The following is an 18330-nucleotide window of genomic DNA, read 5'->3' as shown; positions in this document are numbered from 1 at the left end:
CGTCTGCGTCTGCGCAGTAGAGAAAAACAACATGGCGAGTAATGCATCTTGAAAAGCGAGTGTTTGCACGTACTAAAAACCTTTTAATTAGTCACTTAAATGGAGTTGTTGGCGGTTAATATTATGTAATGGGAGCATTAATTGTGTAGATTAACAGGTGAGTATAGAAGAAACATCATTAATGTGCTTATTTAGTTCTTTTACAACCAAATACTCAGCCGGTTGTGACAGAGCAACCGTGATCGCGAAATCGTGGTGATCGATTCACTTAGGTGATCTGCCAGGTACTTTTTCAGATAAATCACAAAAAAAAAAAAATATAATAATAATAACTCGTACAATCCTTATATTTATTTTTTAATGTCTAAATTGTTAAAGATTATCAGTTGTGCGTGCTACATATATATATATATATATATATATATATATATATATATATATATATATGTACACCTAAAATATATGAATTTGGGGAACACAAACCTTAAAAGAATTTCATGTAAGTCTGCCCAGCTACGAGGCTTAGAAATTGCTGTTAAAATTATTAAATAAACTGAAACTTAATTATAACTTGCTGATGCATGTTTGGAAGATAATGTCTGAAGAAGGTGGATATCATGTCATATTACAATATTCGTTACGTTCCATAATGCAATAATTATTTTACTTAAAATTGATTAGCCTGATGTCACATGAGTATGTTTCAGAATATGCACAACTACATTAGATGAAACATTTTCTAAACAAGCACTTAAATATTAGACCCATAAGCAATTCAAATAAGGTAATGCCTGAACAGACCCATATTTCCCTGGGTCTCTTTTGGGGGGTCAATTTTGAATCAAGTCAGAAAAAATGATGCTCGGTTCATAAAACTGCATGTAGGACTCCCCCCTAGAAATGATGCTAATTAATACAGTGTCTACCCGCACGAAAACGAAGTAGATACTCCAGCGCAGTAGACTATTGCAATCATACTACAAACATGCTTCAAATCTGCTTCGATGTGGGAGCTAATTAGCATATTTGAAACATGCTTCTATCATGCTGCTAATCTACTGCATTAATGCTCCTCCTCTGTACAACACTATGTAATTTTTGAAGTAGAATTGCAGTAGGCTATACTGCATTTCTACTGCAAATATGCTCCACACCACTACTGCGTTAATGCTTCTTTGCTACTTCGATACTACTGCATTTTCTTGCGGGTAACTTCTCATTGCAGCATGCACACAATGGAGTACTTTGAGTCGTCTCCAGAGTCTGCAGCCTCTGTGGACAGTCGCAGCAGCAGTAGTGTCAGCGGCAGTAGTCACGGCAGCGCCAGCGAGGAGAGCGTCACACAGCTGCTGGATGACACTTCAGCTGACTTGATGAGGAATGGCGGAGAAACTCAGGTGATTTGTGTGCACACATCTCTCTCTCTCTCTCACACACACAAACACACACACACCTGGTTTTGAGAACGGGTAATTTAAATGTACACATGCAGGAATACATTCCTGCATATTACCATATTTAATAGTTTTGACTTTTTGGGAAATTTTGTGGCTGGACCTATGTTAAGAAATTTGTAAGGGCTCCATGAAATCAAAAATGAGTGAATGACTTGTAAACATGCACCACAAACTGATGTGACAGTCTTGAATTCAATATATAATATGTACAAAATTGTTTTAGCAAATTTGGATTTTATAACAGTCTTATCAGAAAGTGTGCTTTATTTTTAATTTTAATAAATATAAAATTGTATTTTACACTCTAACATCAGCATGGGAATGCCATGTTGTATTTTTTCTACAGCCTATTAATTGCTTTTGTTATTCTTTTTTGTATATATTTCAGAGTCTTGCATCTGATGTGATGTATGAGATTTTGGATGAGATCTCTCTCGGACTCTGCTTTGAGATGCACAGGGCTTGCAAGATTGGAACCTTCTTACTGGATGCCACTGATGAAGAGTGTGTATACCGAACAAACTGAATATGTTCTGCATATAGTGAATATTTTTATATTGTATAAATTTTAAGAATTCAGGGTAGTGCATAGTGCACATTTTTGATCATTGTACTTTACTGTTTATATAACTGAAGAATTTATTTTCTAAAAAGTCCAGATGAAATGTTCAATAAACTGTAATTTTTTTGCCATTCATCTCAAATACATCAGTTGTACCCAAAAAGTTATACAGATGGTCAGCTTTTTTCTTTCCCAAAACAGTCCCTGAATCCAAACCAAGTTAATTTTGAATACTGTTATGGAAGTTTTAAAACTAACACAAATTAAGGTAAAAAAAAATCAAATTTAATGAGAAATGATGGATTATTAACTTTTGATATCCATATTTTTACAGGAGTCAGAAAGCATATGATATTGTAGATGAGAGAGGTCTGGATGTGTTTGGTCAAGTGCCTTCAAAGAAACAGTTTGAGTGCGTTTGTCCAAATTGCACTAGGAACATGGCTGCTTCTAGGTTTGCCCCGCATTTAGAGAAATGTATGGGAATGGGGAGAAACAGCTCCAGGATTGCTAGTAGACGGTATGTACCACAGGGTGAAGTCTCCCATCCTTATTCCTTTATTAGGGATGTGAGAGTTTCTGTTCATTATAAAGATAGTCTGAAAATATTTGAAAATAATCTGAAAATAATCTGAAGATATTTGAAGCACAGGGAATAATATACCACAGCATTATTAAACATTTATAATCTCCTCTCTGAATCATATTTGATTGAGCTTTCTGACTTAAAAGAAGAACAGAAAGTTGTTTTTGGATCAGTCAAAGATATGCTCCCTTTGAAGCCTATTTTTTAATCTATAAAACTTTTTTTGATACTTTCCAAGTTGCTAATTTATTGGTGTTCAAGAGGTTTAGGATGTGGTGAAAGTGCCCCTTTTTTCTTATTAATTATATTTGGTCTTTTGATATAAAGAGATGAAAAAATAACAGGGTTACTGTACATACTGCGTACTGTAGTATGACCATACTGTGAAATTCAACTTTTTCAGGATCGCCAACACAGGCAAAGGTTGTGATGATGATGGGGAGGATGATATCTTAGATGATGACAACGACAATGATTGGAGTTACCAGACAGACAGAAAAAGTAAAAAATAATCCATGTGTTTAACACCCCATTCCCAGAGATTAGATCGATTTACTTTAGATCGACCGAACTCCCTGGGGATTCACGCTAGATAGCTGTCAGCCGAGCGGGCACCAAAGTTAATTACCCCCTTATAGCTTGTAGTAGGTGGGACGGACATTTAAGCCGAATTATCTGACAGTAATCTAGTGAGACTCCCCGCGGGGATAGATCGATCTAAAAGCTCTGGGAATACGCCCTAAGTTTATGCAGATTAGAAAATCCAGTTGAGATATTGTTTACACAGTTTTGGATACATCTCTAGTAGCAGATAATTATATAATTACTTTGTGATTTTTTTCATCTGGTGCCCCTTGTTTATCCAATGTTTCCAGCCAAGTAACCATTTTTTCACCAGTTAAATGTTGCATTTAATATGAAATGTACAAAAATCTTTAAAAAATAATATATTAGTCACATTTTATTAGCTAGTTTTATTATGTGACTATTTTCTTAGAAAATATTTATCAGGTTCTAGTCTAGATAGGTCTTATTTCTGAAAGATGGAAGATGCAGGCAATGTGTTTGAAATAATTTGTTAAATTTTTAGTTCATCATTTTTGAATTTCAGTAAAGAAGCTAAGGAAAGAAAAAAGAGGGGATTCCCCAAGAAGAAGCAGAATACACAAGTATAAAAATGGTAATTTTATTTCTTTTCTTTAATTGGAAAAAATATAATATTACTGGCACATTCCCTGATTAGAGGTGTGTGGTACATAACCAATATCTATTTAGTTTGACAACTCTACATGTTCTCTCTCTACACACTTAAATTCAAAGTTCTTACTTTGCCTAGAATTGATGATAGTGGCTAAACTAAAGATGAGGCACCACCCTTCTCCTTGGCAACTATTCCTTATCCAGGGAGAGTTGTGAAAACTAGTCCTGTTGTTAATGGCAGACTGAACAGGTGGGACTGGTGCCCTCATTATTTAATTATTAAAGGTGGTCCTCATTGTTATGAAAAAAATGCTGGCTTTCTGAATATGATATGAGGTTGCTCTTGGCATGGTGATGGTGGTGGTTGTTCAGTAACTTTGGTAACAAAAAATATTTTTTCTGTCATCCATTCCACATGTGATTTGCAGCCCAATGTCCACATTCTTTTTAATTTTGGATCTTTGCTCCTCAAAACTTACTCTTTCAGTGGAACTGAAGATTGCTGAACCCACGTAAAGATTTCTTTTCCAAGCAGTTTTAGTAGGCTAATTGTCAGCTTGTTTCTAAAACAGTCAGTCCTGCACAGATGGATATTCACACTATTTATTATTATTGGTATAAATTACTCCAATTATTCCAGGTGATATTCCAAGTGTTGGCAGTGCAGTGTCAGAAAGTTCAGGACTTACCCCTGCATATGAAGTGATGACCCTGGGTAAGTGATATATAGTTAGGTAAAGGACTCTTTGGACACAGGGACAGATTGTTCTATCTTTAAGAATAATAAACTGGACTTCCATTTACTAGCTTTGTTAATATGTATATTACCAGAAATCATGAAAATTTGTCATTTTTCCAGAGGAAAGAAAGCAGCTGCTACTTTCAGTAAGTAAAAACTTGATTAAAATATTTCTCTTTGAAGATCTTACAAGTTATCTTTGGGATTGCACTGTCAAATATAATGTTGCTAATTTCTTTAAGTAATTGACTTTGGCTCAGGAATATGACCACTGTTAAAATATTATTTTGTCATATGATGATTGATTGAAGACAAAGTTGACTTAAAAGGACATAAATTTTTTGCTAATGTGAGTCCTTTGATGTTAGGGTAGCACATAAGATTAATGATAATTTTATGAAAAAAAAAAGATGATCTTCTTACTTTGTAGTCTTAAGTTCCAAGCTCTGATAAGTTAATATAATACCTTTCAAATGAGATAAGACAGTAATATTTAACACACTTGGAAACTTTCATTTGCTGAAATATGTGTTGTTTTTATTATCAGCAGCTTGTGAATTGAAATTATTGCCATTTTCCAGACTTGTGGTGTGATCTCAGAACACACAAGAAAAATGTGTACTAAGTAAGTATGCCAAAATTATAAGGATTATTTGATGTCAGATTCAGTAAATGCACCGTTCTTTAAGTCTATCTCTGTACACTGTCAATTGAAGATTCCTGTCAATGCGCTGACATTGCATCTTCTGGAAACATGACAAAGGATGTTTCAACAACCTGAAGTGTGTAACTGAGATAGTTAAAATAATATAATTTTAGACTTTGTCACCAGATATCAGCTCTGAGCATTCTTTACACTGTGCCTAATTTCAGATCCTTACGATGTCCTCAGCACACAGATGAACAAAGACAAATGGTCAGAAGCCAGCTTCTAGGACACACGTATGTAGAAAGTTCTCAGTAACTCTCCTGTCTCAGTTACCCTTAGCTTCGTCAGATGTGTGTACACTCTTTATTTTCATATCTTCATGTATGTATGTTAATTAGACTGGCAGTTGGCGACAAGTCTGATTGAATCATTACTATTAGGCCTAACATTTGTGACTGGAGTGATGGACTTCAATAAATTAGAATACCACTGAGGTTCAGACTTGACAAACGAGCAAGTTGGGAATTTGACAGGGGAAGAAAATGACCTGTGTGAGAGCAGAAGCCTGTGCTAGTCTGGGGTCTGGGTCTTCTGTCTTTCACAAATGGAATGGGAATTGTTCAATAGTAATAGTGGAGGTTTCTTGTGGGATTTGTAATACATACTGACAAAGAAAAAAACAAAACAAAACAAACAAACAAAAAAAAATTGCAATCAATGTGTCCAATTTTCTTGCAATTTATAATTTTTAAAATTTTGGGTCAAATGTTATATCTTTAATGCACATGTTGAGGACATTCATTGTATTTTGAAGAATTCTTATCTTAGATTTATGAGGTTCTTTTTAAGAAATATGTTGGAAATGCATTTTCTGTTTAGATCAGTGTGTTTTGATAGTGGCCAAATCTTTGGCTGTCAGAGTGAATAATGTTATTCTTGATCACTGAACACCAATATACTGATTATTGAAGATATTACTTGAAAATATTGGATTTGAAAATATGGTTATGGGATTTTTGTTTGCATCTCATGGATAAATACCTTATTTGTTTCAGGTCTTTCCCAGAGACAGATGATGTACAAATTGATATAGATGGTTTTGAAGACACTGACCTTCTTAGGGAACACTTACAGTGGGAGGCAGTCTCCAACCCCTCTCCAGCTGACTCCACTTCTACTACAAACAGTGAGTGCCTCTTATTGCTACATGCACTGTCACATCTAACACAATGTCACATCCAATACAATGTTGTATCTAATACATTGTCACATCTAACACAATGTCACATCCAATACAATGTTGTATCTAATACATTGTCACATCTAACACATTGTCACATCCAATACAATGTTGTATCTAATACATTGTCACATCTAACACATTGTCACATCCAATACAATGTTGTATCTAATACATTGTCACATCTAACACATTGTCACATCCAATACAATGTTGTATCTAATACATTGTCACATTTAACACATTGGCACATCTAACACAGTCACATCCAATACAATGTTGTATCTAATACATTGTCACATTTAACACATTGGCACATCTAACGCAGTCACATCCAACACATTGTTGTATCTAATACATTGTCACACCTAACACATTGGCAAGCTTAAATACCCCCAAAAGGATAGTATTTCATATTTGTTTTGGCTGAAATAGCACTCAGAATTATTGAGATATCATTTACAAAAATTTTAGTTTTCATCCTATCAACAGGCATATTGTGGTCCATATAAAAGCACCAAAAAACCATAAAACAGTAAAAAATATCAAATTTTGAAATTTTTATTGATTTTCATTTATCACCAAGGTACCTGCAGTCCCAAATCTTTGAATACACATGTTGCGTTCTATTACCAACAGTTGTATAATGTTATTTTTATAGGCAACGGCAGTAGAAAACAGAGAAAACATGGAGGCAGAAGGAAGAAGCCAGGCAGATCCAAGTCTTCAGCCAACACTGGGACACCTAGTAGTGTGTACGAGTTCATGTGATACTTGTTATATTCCATACCATAATACTGACATAGTGACATTGACATAAAGGATTAACCGAGTCTGCCCTAAATCAGGAAACCCAAGCAGAATATGTGTATCTGTGTAAACCACTGTGCAATGTTTTATGCTTCAGTGCTGGAGTTAACAGGCGGGGGACAGTTTTCACAAACAAAATTTTGGACTGACAGTTAGTCTCAACTTTTCAGCAATTTTTTTTTTTTTTTTTTGTAAATTCAGGATAAATGGTTAGTTAAAAGTCCACTATAATAAAGTCATTATTTGCAACTATTATCTTTTAAAGCATTAACCATTTAATTCTGGTTATAAAACTACCATAAATGTGGACTATTAATTGTATACATTAGTTTGACTTTAGACAAAACTTTTTGGTCGAAAGTCCTTTTGTGGAACCTGTTATAATTTTTTGTTTGGACTTAAAGAGGTTCACTTTAATGTTAGATTACAAGTTGGATCAAACTTCTACGTGTCACAACCACATAATTTAGAGACACCCTTGTTTTCTTTAGAAATTTAGGTTGTTTACTATCAAATATGATGTTATTATAATACTTCTTTGCATTCTTAACAGCAGAGCTGATGACTAGAATGAAAACAAACTTGATGCAGAAAATTTTTCAAAGTTGCATAGATAAAACTATTCTGTGCAAATTCACAAAGGTGCTAGAATGACAGGGATATCAGTTGTATGGGGCGTTAATAGTTGAAAAATTGTGATGCCTTGGGAATTGAATAAAACGTTTAGTTTGCAGTGCATAATGTGCATGTATATATATATGGATATGTTATATGGAAACATGGATTGAGAAAGAGGTGTCCACTTTCCAATTTTGGTGTTTCATAAGTTTTCTGCTACAAGGAAAATGATGTTTTATCGCATGCTAATTCATGATATTGGTCCTGGGGTATATGTTTGTGAAATTTCAAAGGAGCTCAGTGCAAAAAAAAAAAAAAATTACATTTAAAAGTTGAAAGATGAAAAAGTGCTAAATAAACAGCCTGAATGTTAATACATTGATATGAGAAATGCTGTTACGGATACATTTGTTTTGAATAAAAGAAAAAAATAAAGAAAGAAGAGCACAACAATGTGATGAGGGGAGAGAAAGGAGTCCTGCTTAGCCTGTCAGCAATCTGAAGAATAGAAATGGGAATTGAGGAGAACTGGTTTATGATTTGGTTGGGGGGGGGGTGCAGAATTATGCAACTTGACCTTTGATAATTAAAAGTACAAGTACCTGTAGTGCACAAAAAATGGAATTTTCTTCTGATATGAAGTAATTAAACCGATTTTCTTGTAAGATATTTCTGCCTGCCCTTACAAAATGAAAAGGCCCTTCCATATAAAACCATACTGATTCTAAATAAGAAGAACCGAGATCCAACCCAGCGGGCACTCAACGTTGATTCAACATTGAGGATAGGTTGAGATGATGTTGATCCATCAATATTGATAGATCAACAAGATCTCAACATTGAATCAACCTTTTCTTGTCAACCAATTGTCAATGTTGATAGATCAACAGGGTCTCAACATTGATTTAACCTTTCTTTGTCAATCAATTTTCAATGTTGATAGATCAACAGGATTTCAACATTAAATCAACCTTTTCTTGTCAACCAATTGTCAATGTTGATAGATCAACAGGGTCTCAACATTGATTTTACCTTTCTTTGTCAATCAGTTTTCAATGTTGATAGATCAACAGGATTTCAACATTGAATCAACCTGTGTTTGTAAACCCTTTGTCAATGTTGACATATCAACTGGATCTCAGCACTGGGCCAACCTTAACTTTATAACCTTAATCATAACCTTGATAATAGTTTTAAATGATTATCTCACTAGAGAGGTATGCATAGAGGTAATTACCCTTCATAAAACGCTTGTTTTACCCCTTTTTCATTAAAATTAATTTTGTGAAAAAAGCGGTCGTCAGTTTTTTTTTAAACTTTCCACAGGTTATCTTTAAGAAAAAGAAAAAAACATAGGGTCACCAGCCTTACTTTATGGCAAATTGACAAAATTTTACTCAAGGTTGAAGAAAAAGCTTGAAAAAGCCAAAAAATGCCTGTTTTTCTGGAAATTTAAGTTAGCTGTGAGAAAAAAATTAGACTGGTGACCCTTTGTTTTTGTATTCTTAAAATTATCTTAACTACCTGATGTGACGTTATAATTATTTTAGTAAAGCTAATTTGTTGTTTAATTTTTATGAGGAATTACCGTTTGTGCCTGCATACTTGTATAATGTAAATGAAGTGCGGGACTGTTATTAAGTGCGAGACTCCGGATAATATGAACTGATGCAACACGTGAGTGTGGACAGTGTGTAACACTTTTACAGTACAAAAACTACACTTTATTAACAGTACTTTGTGAGGCCACACTATCAGGAGGATCGTTCAACAGATAAGGACATGGAAAACGGTGACATTGCGTCTTCAAAACTCCACACTATCAGGAGGATCGTTCAACAGATAAGGACATGGAAAACGGTGACATTGCGTTTCAAAACCCCACACTATCAGGAGGAACGTTTAACAGAAAAGGACTCGTAAAACTGTGACATTGCGTCTTCAAAACTTAACTGTCTACGAATCTGTTAGAATTTAACTGTATTTGACAAATGTTAAAGTTTATGCAACATGATAGTATTACATGTAGTTAGTTTATGTAGTGTATGTTCATTGTTTGTAATATATTATATTCATAGTTAAGTTAGTTGTTGTTTGTGTTTTTTATGTTCGGGCTGTTTTGGTCCGTAACACTGAGCATCAAACTGGAAAGTTTAAAACGAGTCAGACGACCCATAGGTGGATACAGGGGCCTGCCCCGGGGTCTGGACCCCCCCCTCCTCTTCCGAAATTACCTTTTTTTGTAGGTAATTTTCCTAATTTCCCCCCCTTTTCAGATCTGAGTCTTTTTATTTCAAGAAATGCTTGATATCTTGGAGAACACCTTCAGCCATCAGGCAAATTTCAATCAAATATCCTGATAGCCTAATTGATATATCAACGTTAATTCAATTTTCAAATTCAACTTTATTTCAACATTGATTTAACATTGAGGTATCAATGTTGATTCAACATTGATACCTCAAGGTTGTTTCAACCTTGATGGTTCAAGGTTGATTCAACCTTGATGGTTCAACGTTGAGTCAACTTTCATAGTCAACGTCATATCAACATAGTTTCAATGTTGACTGTCAACGTTGATTCAACATTGATACCTCAAGTTTGATTCAACCTTGATGGTTCAACGTTGATTCAACTTTCATAGTCAACGTCATATCAACATAGTTTCAACGTTGACTGTCAACGTTGATTCAACAATGAGACCTCAAGGTTGATTCAACCTTGATGGTTCAACGTTGAGTCAACTTTCATAGTCAACGTCATATCAACATAGTTTCAACGTTGACCGTCAACGTTGATTCAACATTGATACCTCAAGGTTGATTCAACCTTGATGGTTCAACGTTGAGTCAACTTTCATAGTCAACGTCATATCAACATAGTTTCAACATTGACCGTCACCGTTGATTCAACATTGATACCTCAAGGTTGATTCAACCTTGATGGTTCAACGTTGAGTCAACTTTCATAGTCAACGTCATATCAACATAGTTTCAACGTTGACCATCAACGTTGATTCAACATTGATTCAATGTTGATTTGCCCGCTGGGAAGAAGAAAACAAGTTGGAACAAATTAACTGAACATTTTATTGTCGCTGCCGTAGATTCGAGTGCCGTTTAGAAAGTAACACATTTACACACACTAGGAGGGCAGACCCCTCTAGAGCAGTTGCTGGTGCAGTACGCGTCCGCAGCGGCGTTCCCGAAGAAAGCGCCGATGGCTTTACATATCATTACGCTGCTGCCTCCATTCCCGCCATTTCCGGTGCCTGTAGATGGCGCTGCTGTGTTGCCTGTCCCTGTACCACCTCCACCTGTAATTTAGACTCGCGTATATGTACAATATATGTATTTATAAACATACATTTAATGAAATAACAAGCTGTGGCGCAATGGTTTAAACTAAGATAAATGCGCCAGGTTATAAGTCAAAAACCATACAGATATACGTGCATTAACCTTACCCTTTGTCAAACGCAGGCAGCATGTTTGTTTTTAAATTTTAAAATGGTAATGTTCTTAAAATATTACGACACCGCAAAAATATGTCAAATAATAAAATGATATAAGACACGTACCGACTGCAATGTCGGCGCAGTTGACGTATTGCTCCCTGGGGATGGTATCTCCTACACTACCTGTTCACATGAAAATGTGGACAATTTTAACAAATTGTGAAAATTTAATGGCAGACTTTGTGTTAGGTGTAACAGTTTCTGCATATATAGCATTGTGTGGGCTATAACAATTATAATATAATAATATTGTGGTAGGTGTGTATGTTTCATTGAATCATTTTGATGGGTGTACAGACGTTTGAACCGAGGTTGGACGACTATTTCTACCACTTCAAAGAGAAAGAGAGAGAGAGAGAAGGGGGTTGCTTCAATGCACTCCCCCCTTTCCTTATTAACAATATCAATACAGCCATCACCATCTATTTCAAATTTGCTTCCTGGGCGCGTTTGAAGACAGTGTCTCGGTTGAAAATAGTATCCGTGTGTTGGAGTTAATTGTTAAGCTTACCTGTATCATATAACCACTGTAAAACGCACTGTGAGCAGCTCAGACCATCAGGTAAAATGTACTTCATCACGTACTTTCCAGAGCCGTGGTTTAACAAGGTTTTGGTGCCAGAGCCATCGGCATTCTAGAAATCGTTGAAACTCACAGTTTTGACAATATTGGAATTAACTTTTAAGATATTAGTATCTCAAACATATGCAGCATATATATTTACTAGTCAAATGACTAGCAATACAAAGATTAGTGAAATGTTTGTTTTGAATTAAAACCATAAGAAGGAAGATAGCAACAGAACGCACTCACCCTCAGGACATATTTGTCCAAGCAGTCTTGGGTTACAGGGACCTTGGGGTTATTGTTGGGGCATAAGCGAAACTCCATCCATCCTTTCTGACCATGGGTAATGTCCACGACGATATCTATAGTCTCGCCAACGCCATAACTTCGGACAATGGTCCCCGTTGCATATTTCCCTCCAGCTTCGTGATCGCGCACCCCCTGATAGGGGTCGCCACATACCCCACATTGGCCATTGCTTCCGTACCACTGGGCCTGGAAGAAATTGTGCTTATCATACTAAATTGCAACCCGACTTGGCGTCCAATTAACACCGACTGTTTGCAGAGGCGTTTTGTTACTTTTGTTTTATTATGAGAACATTATACAGTAACAATAAGCACATTAGAGAAAACCAAAATAATATAAATATATGATAATAGACAATAATTCATACAGAATGGGAAATTAGTAAAATTCCACTTTTTATCGTAATCAACATGTAGTTTTTTATATATATTTATTAACTGTAGGTCATACTAGTATATCTCACAAAACAATTGATATGTATGCCTATAACAATAAACAATATAGCAATAGGAAAAAAGAAAAATTGTCAAAACAGTTATATTTATGGGGCATATATATGTACCTTTAGTCCGCCGCAGTTAAGTCGGTCGTCCGCATTATTGACGGGCGTGTGGAACCCAAACCTCCAGGCAGAGTTTCTTGACGGTGGCTCTATGAGACGGCCCTGCCCATTGGTCAGACCCACGTAACAGCTGACCAGAAGTAACGAGAAACAGACCAAAAACTGAAACATCTTTAAAGTGGTTTCCGATGGCCGTTGGATTTTGCGTGTGTCTCTGTTTGGGTCAAGCAATGTAGGACAATCGGATTACAGTTATCGGCCTCATGTCAGTGTTCGGGGGACACTTGTGGCAGTTCCCACAGGCAGCTGCGCAAGCCGTTTTCATATATATATATATATATATGTATATATATACAGGTGCTCCCGTTCAACACACGAGTAGATGGCATGAAATCTTCGTGAGTATTCATGGCCACGTTCAATAAAGGGGAGACAGCGCCGGAAATAATGACAGGTGAAAAACCGTATAAAAGATTCCATAGAGCAATTGATCGGCAATTTACGATTTTTGCTTTTAGAACACAGTGAAACCGAAAAAAATCTGAAAGACATACTAAGAGGATAAAAAGGGGGCAAAAGAAACAACGTTTTAATTTAGTTAATAATAAATCACAGGGTTAGTGGCATGTTTAATTAAAGCCATAAGTACTAGTAAGTGCAAAGGCTGAAGATAAAAATGTAGCACGCTAAGGACATCTTTGTCCAAGCAATCATGGGTCACAGAGACCTTGTGGATATTGTTAATCGGCCTCAAGTCAATTTTCATGTGGCACTTGTACTCCCACCTACTGGCAATGCAAGTAATTAATAAAACGAATTACCCTTTTTTATCTTTAAAAATACCTTTGTAAAATACGTTTGATTTCAATAGCTATGTAAGACAGTATATCATGGGACTCATGGGGCTGAGAAATCGAAACTCAACCACAACGCCATTGCGCATAGCATCTCAGCAGTCACAATCACTAGCTGCCTTCACGGCAAGCTGACACGGATTCCATATTCAAGTCATTGGACGATCTTCTCATTAAACATTCTCGCTTGACTTGTTACCATCTAAGCTTGTTACCTTTTAATTTCACTGAACATATTGATCTAGAATGAATAAATAATCTGAAACCAACATAAAGTTATAGTCCTAGTCAGTAATTCAAGTCATTTCTCTCAGCTGACAGGCCCTGTAAATACATTAATCTTGTTTTAGTTTATTAAAAAGTCTACAACATATCTTTGAGGTTCTCTATTATTTTCAAGGTCCGTTCAGACAGGAATTATTTCAGATTGGATATAGACTCAGTTGTCGTCAACATGAATATATCTTTCTAAGCATAAGTTGAAGAGTTCACCTGTAAAGAAACAAGGCAAAATTCGGGTCGAGTTTTTAAATTAAGCAGTGTTTTTTTAATTTTGTGAAGTCTTTCATCTGTTGCGTTAAGTCAAAACAAAAATAAAAGACAATGTATTGTCTGAATGCCAACATATCACGTCACGCCTCTGAAAACTGCACATATCATTTTACAACTACAGAGACATACAAGTAAGTTCTCAGCTGAAATCTGTTCACGCTAACGTTTTCTTTTAATAGCATAAAGATTAAAAAAGAAATGGTTAAGGTTATCAGCTCTGTATCAACATACAACATCACTTCTTAAGAAAACATTTTTCTTCTCAGCTGCACGACACTGCACTGTCGTTCGTCTTATTTCATGGAGACCATGCAAACCGAGTGCTTCACAAGCACGGTAAATTACCTGACATACTGGTGACGTACTAATTTGTTACTGCTGACAGTGCCTGTGACGTCCTGTCGCTACCATTGTTATACAACCTCTAAGGCCTTGATTTAAAGAAAATAATAAAGTATGGAACTCTTTTAAGGATCCAAATATACTAAAAATTTTGGTGTTTGAATAAATAAGTGAACAACAATCAACTTTAAATTAAAGTAAAAAAAAATACTGGATTATTGAAAAAGTTATTTCGTTGAGCAGGATCCTATTTTCTCTTTTCTTATTTTCAAACGCCCCTGATGTTTTATTCGTGCACTTGAACACAATTAGTAACCCTTAAAAGATAGCTTCCACCCTGCCTCTTCCTCACCATATCCTGTCATCCAATTTTCTGTGCTTGTTGCCATTTGTTAAATTCTTTATATCCGGTTACAGTTATACCTTTATATCTTTGTTAAATAACTTTGTAACAAGGTTGAGATGTCAACATTTGCCTCCCAAGGAAATGAAGTCAAATACATGTACCAGATCCGAAATACATTTAGATAATTTATTCCTACTACTTCCATGTTTTTCCTGCGCCCCGCCTCATCCGCTATAGATTATTCAAGTAAATAAATTGAATGAATGCTTGATAGATAAAGAAGTGAACGAATGAACAAATGTATAAATAGATGCAGAAATCATAGAATATATTAACGTAAATCAAAGTAAAAAAAGAAACGTAAATTAAAGTAAAAAAAAAAAAAGAGATGAGAAACAGAAAAAATAGATCGATGGATAAGGGGAAAAATACCAAAAGAAAAAAATGAGGGCGCGACTGATTACGGCACACACAGTACTGTAACAAATAACAGTTCCATGCTCGTGTTGTTGCAGCACCGGCTGAACCCAGAGTCTCACGAAGAATGACTTGCACTATTTTGTCACCGTTCTGATCAAAGGGTACAAGGCATCCTTCTATCCATCTCTACGTCTTTCATCTTCCTGCAAGATGGCCTCCAACATGCGAGCTGTATTCACCGTAGCACCTGTGATGGTCTGGCCATTTTGACTTATGGCGAGGAAACGCGCGGAACATTATGGCATTGAAGTTATGTGTTTTAACAACTTCAATTGCTGTTTTCAAGATTAATGAGAATTGGAATTAGATATCAAGACGTCAGCTTAAAGTACTGTACATATGCACTTGATATACTAGAAGGAGAGTAGGGTGATGGTGTGATATTTCAATTTGAAATATATAAGAGGTGGATAAAAAATGTACAGACTCTAATTATTTACTTATCAAAATTCATCAATTGCAATTTTATGAAATCTACTCTGTGTCTTTTACTTCCACTGTAACCTTAATTAATTAATTAAATAATACTGTAATAAACAGAGAACGGTATGCAGCTTTGCAGCAGATGACATATAAATCATTCTTTATTTTTTTTATAAAAAAGATTACAGGTAGAACCCAGGAAGCTTAAGGGTGGCCTTGGGTTTTGGCATCGTAATTTTTAAAATTATTAATAGAACTGATCCTCACAAGGTTTCACAAAGGTTATCAAACCCAACAGTGTAGCATTATCTACATGCAGCAAAAAATTTAAAACCACTGATGAATAACAGAGGAATTTTAGTATTTATAAGTTAAGGGTCATCTTTATCCACCAGAAGACTGCATTGTTTAAGATACCCATAACTTTAATTTGGAATAGTATAATTTTGATTTCAAAGAATTCACCGATCTCAACGGAAGTTCGCCAGCATTCCAATTTATGTACACTGGCTTAATTAGTCTTGTATTGTCTCAACATTGCATCAAACACATTGTCACAAATATGAAATAAAATAAATGGTAAAACATATTATTAAAATGAATATTGACGACAACAACAAAAAGCCTTCTCCATCATTATGTCTTAAAGTGCAGTCAATGTACGGTACAGTGGAAAATCAAATCCATTTCTTTACATTTGACAGTTGGCCGTGCGTGCCGCACAATTGGTGAAAAGTTATAATGTTCTTATGTTTTTCGACATCCAATATCGTCTGATAGTGACGGCTATTTTTAACCTACAGGTCAGGCTACGGCAACCTTTCCATAGCTGCACGGGTTAAGTGCAATCCAGAATATTTCATACATTTTTTTACATCTCCAGTTGCCGACCCGCTTTCTACGTGTTACAGTTTTGGGGAAATTCACGACGAACCATACAGTTGATTTCGGCCCCGCCCTTTCCCAATCCCTGCTACGACTTAAAAATTAATGAATTAAGCCGATCTCAGTGCTTACCTCAAACTTGCGTTAATACAATAAAGCTTTGACGTTATAGTTCAATAATGAAATGTACATCAGTGACTTTGGGGACATAGTGTTTCTTGGTGTCTCATACTTATCCTGAATCGAAATGAATCTAATTTCGCTTATATACAGTATTGGTTACACTCCTTTGACCTTAGACATTTAGTAAAACCTGGCCCCTGTTTAAAAAAAAAACTTAATTCAGGTTCCCTGGCTAAGGATGTGCGCATGTGTCCATGAGATTGCTGTATCACTTTTCCTGATAGGGTAAGATGTGTGCATGTGACCATGTAACGTTGGTAACAAAGATCATAGCCAGGGCACCTGACTTAAGTTTTGACTTTGTGTGTGTGTGTGTGTGTGTGTGTCTGTGTATGTGTGTGTGTGTGTGTGTGAAACTGGGGCCAGAACACTCGGACCGCTCCTGGTCAAGCATTTCGTGACGTATGCAAACAGACGTGGAGCCGTGCCTTATCATTTATGCGGTATTATCAACAAAACAATTAGAAATTATGAATCTAGGCACGCGGAAAGAGAGGGTCTCACTGCAGACGCGTCGGTGCATACTGATCAGCGCCTTATTAAAATTCGCAATACGCGTGCTCGTCATCTGATTAAGACTCTTCATACACCTTCCTTAATACAAACGGCGTCCGCAACATATCTGATGACAATGGCAATATTATACTGTCACACTGGGATCACCCTCGTCGACGAGATGTGCCCTCGAAGACGCTGTCTCCAGTACGCTGTCTCTATAGGAACAAGACTTAATGTTTGCTTAGGATTTTAATGAAAGGTGTCTTTATATTAAACAGTTTAGTATAGCACAAAATTTGGGTTTGTAGATTTAGATATGAAATAGTATCACCTTCAGATAAGAGCTTGTGAAAATGATTTAAACCAACATCTTACAAGAACGTTTAGTGGCCGTCAAATAAAAGAAATTGTAGAAAGCTTTAACATGCATTCTGTAAAATGATTTGCTTTTTTCTGTGCATGGAATAAGATTAAATTCACATGATTGACACCTTTGTAATAATAACTTGTTATTTTCTTTATCTCTCTCTTTATATACTTTTTACTTGTCTTTTGTTCTCCATAGAAATACTCGCACTAAATCATGAAACACAGAGATAAATGTGACTTTATGTTATTCCTGGTGAAAGCACAGAACAAAGGAGATGACGGGGTAAAAACTGAAGACGTTATATTTTGCCTCCAACCACCCCTCTAAAAAATAAATAAATAAATAAATAAATAAATAAAAATAAAAAAGCGAATCTTATGAAACATGTTTCAGTGCGCCTCTGCTTGGGACAGCAGTATAAATAATGTTGTCTTTGTAGACATTTTCAACAAAACCCTTTATTCTACCACGAAACATTGCTTCAACTAAAAATGAATGTAATAAAAAGGTATTTAATCCAAGAATGATTCCCTTTTCTTCTATTTTTTTTTTGTGTTTTATTCTCCTGCCCGTGCCATCA

General features: G+C 35.7%; 2 protein-coding genes across 2 annotated transcripts; one reads left to right on the top strand and one right to left on the bottom strand.

Moving 5' to 3' along the window:
- Window positions 1-7984, top strand: LOC106159258 (ataxin-7-like protein 3). Its single transcript, XM_013535479.2, has 12 exons — window positions 1-157; window positions 1226-1397; window positions 1846-1961; window positions 2354-2539; window positions 3009-3106; window positions 3717-3785; window positions 4446-4520; window positions 4665-4690; window positions 5126-5169; window positions 5418-5486; window positions 6249-6379; window positions 7095-7984. The coding sequence occupies exons 2-12, from the start codon at window positions 1227-1229 to the stop codon at window positions 7202-7204; spliced, it is 1095 nt and encodes a 364-aa protein (XP_013390933.2). The 5' UTR covers window positions 1-157; window position 1226; the 3' UTR covers window positions 7205-7984.
- A 2975-nt stretch (window positions 7985-10959) lies between these two features.
- LOC106159259 (uncharacterized) lies at window positions 10960-13082 on the bottom strand. Its single transcript, XM_013535480.2, has 5 exons — window positions 12818-13082; window positions 12193-12441; window positions 11890-12013; window positions 11442-11501; window positions 10960-11177 (listed from the first exon to the last, which is right to left on the bottom strand). The coding sequence occupies exons 1-5, from the start codon at window positions 12986-12988 to the stop codon at window positions 10981-10983; spliced, it is 801 nt and encodes a 266-aa protein (XP_013390934.2). The 5' UTR covers window positions 12989-13082; the 3' UTR covers window positions 10960-10980.
- Window positions 13083-18330: the final 5248 nt, after the last annotated feature.

This window comes from Lingula anatina, chromosome 7, assembly GCF_051362555.1.
Source record: "Lingula anatina isolate TDL-2025a chromosome 7, LinAna3.0, whole genome shotgun sequence".
NCBI classification, from domain to species: Eukaryota; Metazoa; Brachiopoda; class Lingulata; order Lingulida; family Lingulidae; genus Lingula; species Lingula anatina.
The sequence above is the reverse complement of the archived record's forward strand: the minus strand, read 5'-3'. Positions and strand labels throughout refer to the sequence as shown.

Bases quoted from the DNA above. Each gene is read 5' to 3' on its own strand.
- LOC106159258 (XM_013535479.2), top strand. From the start codon at position 1,227: ATGCACACAATGGAGTACTTTGAGTCGTCTCCAGAGTCTGCAGCCTCT. The intron at 1,398-1,845 runs GTGATTTGTGTG...TATATATTTCAG, and splicing joins GGAATGGCGGAGAAACTCAG to AGTCTTGCATCTGATGTGAT. The intron at 3,786-4,445 runs GTAATTTTATTT...CAATTATTCCAG, and splicing joins AATACACAAGTATAAAAATG to GTGATATTCCAAGTGTTGGC.
- LOC106159259 (XM_013535480.2), bottom strand. From the start codon at position 12,988: ATGTTTCAGTTTTTGGTCTGTTTCTCGTTACTTCTGGTCAGCTGTTAC. The intron at 12,442-12,817 runs GTACATATATAT...AATTTCTTCCAG, and splicing joins TTAACTGCGGCGGACTAAAG to GCCCAGTGGTACGGAAGCAA. The intron at 11,178-11,441 runs GTACGTGTCTTA...TCTAAATTACAG, and splicing joins CTGCGCCGACATTGCAGTCG to GTGGAGGTGGTACAGGGACA.